This window comes from Sinocyclocheilus grahami, unplaced genomic scaffold (genome assembly GCF_001515645.1).
Source record: "Sinocyclocheilus grahami isolate Dianchi unplaced genomic scaffold, SAMN03320097.WGS_v1.1 scaffold617.1, whole genome shotgun sequence".
NCBI classification, from domain to species: Eukaryota; Metazoa; Chordata; class Actinopteri; order Cypriniformes; family Cyprinidae; genus Sinocyclocheilus; species Sinocyclocheilus grahami.
In genome coordinates this window covers 246959-250940 of record NW_015505796.1, presented here as the reverse complement: position 1 = coordinate 250940, position 3982 = coordinate 246959, and the positions used below count along the sequence as shown (strand labels likewise).

General features: G+C 37.0%; 1 protein-coding gene across 1 annotated transcript in view; it reads right to left on the bottom strand.

The window, feature by feature from the left end:
• hs2st1b (heparan sulfate 2-O-sulfotransferase 1b) overlaps nucleotides 1–3982 on the bottom strand; it is a 90759-nt gene extending 86777 nt beyond the window's left edge. Inside the window, exon 1 of the mRNA XM_016241266.1 lies at nucleotides 3547–3982. Coding sequence (XP_016096752.1) covers nucleotides 3547–3670 — 124 coding nt within the window. The 5' untranslated portion in view covers nucleotides 3671–3982. The remainder of the gene's footprint in view (nucleotides 1–3546) is intronic.

Sequence of the window (3982 nt, the reverse complement as noted above, 5' to 3'; positions counted from 1 at the left end):
ATATATATATATAGTAAGAATTTATATTTTTTCATATTTATTAAACATTTCAAATAAATAAGTACATTTTCTGGAAAAACATACAGCATAAACCAGGAGCAGATAAATTTAATATTACTTTATTAAAATATTCACAATATCTGTCATGAACAATAACATTAAATGTACCAACAGCAGAAGCCAATCAGGCTTAGGAAATGCATACATTTGTAGGTTCCAGCAGCTGCATTTTTTCCCACTTAAAGAAAAGTCCAAATTAAGTTTCCCACTCTAAATGTTCAATCATTTCCACAGACCTGTAACTCGACTTCTACCCATCTTTTCAGTGTCAGACTAAATAAATGGACTAAATCAATTTCAGCTGTTCTGCTTCACGACAGCGTGGACGCGTACCTGGGCTGCAGACAATTGTCATGGGTCATTGGAGGATGTGTGTGAAAACACTAGGAACATCAGCAGGTATGTGGCTTACAGCTTAATTACTTTTGCAACATTTAGGACACAAACTAAACTTTGGATATTAAAATATTCAGACAAAAACAATGGTATGATCCACACATAATACACTACTATATATTTTAAGCTACAAATCATGCTTTCATTTGCCTTCCACTGTGTTTTCTAATAATCAACCGTCACACCAAAAGAACGGCAAATGTGGGTCATCTCAGGTGCCAACCAAACACACATTTGCTTTGCAAAGTTAATGCATAAGGTTGATGGAACTTTGACTGCATGGTCATGATGCAAAATATGTAGAATCCATATTGAACTGTCAAAAACTCAGTCTGGAATCAGGATCAACTAGAGGCAATCTTTAGAATGCTATAACATTCATAAACTCAAGACAAGAAAGGGCAAGACAAAACCTGCTGGCAGACCAGTCAGCATTCATAGATTTCACTTCAGCTGAAGTCTATTATTTGTCTAATAATCTCTTACCTGCCTTACACACTGAGCACTATGATGAGTATAAATGCGTAAGCTGATTATAAACAAAAGCAGATTGGTGAGTAAAATCGGATCAGTGTAAGAGTTTGATCAAATGTACTAAATACCCTGCTTAGTGCTGACTTACTGTATCTCTTCATTCAATCTGTGCCAATAACATTGCTACAGTTTGTTTTCTATAGTTTGTTATATAAAGGGACAGTTCACCCAAAAATAAACACTCATAATTTACTCGCCCTCATGTTGTTATACATTTTGAAGAATATCTTTTTTGAGCAATGACCATGAATTTTGCATAAAGATGTCAAGCCTCAACCAGAATGCATTAAGTATAAAAGGTGCCCTCAGGACTCATGCACTATATTCCACGTCTTCTGGAATCAGATGATAAAAATTATATGAGGGACAGAACGAAATTTAAATCATGATTCATTGAAAATCTTAAGTAGTAAGATTTTCTTTCTTAAGAGAAGTAGCAATGTACAATTCGTGAACAAACGATTCACTGAGACTGAGAATATTCTGAAAACACCTTTAAAGGGGTCATATGACGTTGCTAAAAATAACATTATTTTTGTATTTGGTGTAATGCAATGCGTTTATGCGATTTAAGGTAAAAAAAAGCACTACTCAACCAGAATGCATTAAGTATAAAAGGTGCCCTCAGGACTCATGCACTATATTCCACGTCTTCTGGAATCAGATGATAAAAATTATATGAGGGACAGAACGAAATTTAAATCATGATTCATTGAAAATCTTAAGTAGTAAGATTTTCTTTCTTAAGAGAAGTAGCAATGTACAATTCGTGAACAAACGATTCACTGAGACTGAGAATATTCTGAAAACACCTTTAAAGGGGTCATATGACGTTGCTAAAAATAACATTATTTTTGTATTTGGTGTAATGCAATGTGTTTATGCGATTTAAGCACTATTTTCCACATACTGTACATTATTGTTGCTCCTCTACGCCCCCCCTTTCTGAAACGTGTCGATTTTTACTTAACCACTGATTTGTAGTTTTGCCCTCTTTTGGAAGGCCAAACAAAGTAGTTTCGCTTTCACAACGAAACACACAGTGTCTCCACGACATGGCGACGGCGGTGGCAACAATACAGCGAGAATCAAAGTTACGCCTTCTTTCTTTGCGTATACATTTGGGCGGTGTAGCGATATGCCGGTTTAAAATTTTCATGTTGCGATTAATTGCTAATGCTTTTATCACGGTATGCGGTAGATTAATGAATGTTCAGAAGAATTTTTCATTGGCAGTTTAATGTTAACTAATAAATTAACTAATGTTAACTAATGAAGCCCTAATGTAAAGTGTGACCGAACAATAAAGAATCAAAACACTTTCAAACAATATCTAGGGCATGTTGTAGTCCAGATTAAAATATAGCCTATTAAGTCTAAATATTTAAGTATTTGGCGCTATGATGAACACCATAGCAAATACACAAATCTGAATGGCTGTTTAAATCATTTAAACACCTTTCAGAAACAGAAAGTAGTGCAGCTGCTTTGTTTACAGGGTTTCCGGGGTAACAGTGCATGTAAATAAAAAATTATTATTATTATTTCTGCAGTTTAGCGCCATCTGCTGTCAGAGAATGAAAGTGAGCTTTCATTCAGAGCGTCTCTCACGCTTTGTTACTTTATGTTCCGCAATGCGCTTCTCGTCCGCGCTTGTTTACGTCAAAGTGCGCACGCATCTTTCACGCAGCGTCATATGACCCCCTTTAAATCAAAATCCATTGTTTTGATTGTCAATCACAATGCTTCATGGGAATGTAGTTCCTTCCCTCATTAAAGCCGTTCAGTACACAGTCTTGTGCTTTTGTCTAATTTTTAAATATGTTTTTGCTTCAAATCAGTGTTTGTAATATTGTGATTTACCACGTAGCTACTTGGTTTGGTTGATGGTACACAACTCTTTAACAATGACTTTAAAAAACCCCTATGAGAAAAAAAATAATGAGAAAAACACTTTCAGAACCAAGGACACTGAAAAAGTGCACTCTTGCACTCTATTATGGTTTAATGGAGGTGAAGATTATAAGTAAAAAATCAGTCTATACACCACACAAACCTATCATACAGCTTCAGAAGACATGAATAATACTGCATGAATAGTCTGGACTTCATTAGTAATTCTGCATCCATTTGAGGTTTGTCATCTTCACTTACTATTCATTGTCACTGCACAGCAACAGCATTCTTCAAAATCTCTCTTTTGTTGTGCTTCGCTGAAGAAACATAAGGAGTCAAACAAGTCTGGAATGATATGAGGGGGACTACAGAATGACATTTTCATTTGTGAGTGAACTATTACGTCAAATAAGTTGATCGTGTAATGCAAATTCGGTCGTCTTTTAGCACTCACTCTCATTCATACCGTCTTGTGTTGTGAAGACAACAGCAGCAGACTGTCTCAAACCCTAATGAGCTGCCTACCTAAACAGCATTTCTGTACATCATAAGCGCGTTCCAATCGATTCTATTAAGAGTCGAACGTGCATGATATCCAAAAAAGGCTTTCTAGGGTAGACAGGCAGCTCTCTGATGTTTGAGACACAACCGCAGTCTTACCCAGCTTTGCCCGAGACTCTTCCAGCTTCTGAATCTGGTTCTCAATAAACAGCATCGCCACTCCAAACGCCATAACAGCCAGCAGCTGGAACTTGGGTGGCATCATGATCCTCAGGAGCCCCATCAAAGTATCGGATGATTATCTACATGTCATGCCGTAAAATGTGAATGAGAAATTTGGATCAATCCGTTACTGGAGCAGTTAATATCGACTCCCGACAGATGATCTCGATTATGCGCAGAGAACAGAGTAAAGTTAAGGATGTAGTAACCGAATACATTAGTGCAAGCAAGGGCATTTCAGACGCTCATCTGTTTGCAGATGGTGGTATTCTGTTAAAACTCAAGACGCTTGACTCTTGGTCTTAGTTGTTGCACATCAGTGCAGCTCCGATCGTCCACTGCTCTCCTGCGTCACTCAACACAGGATTGTATT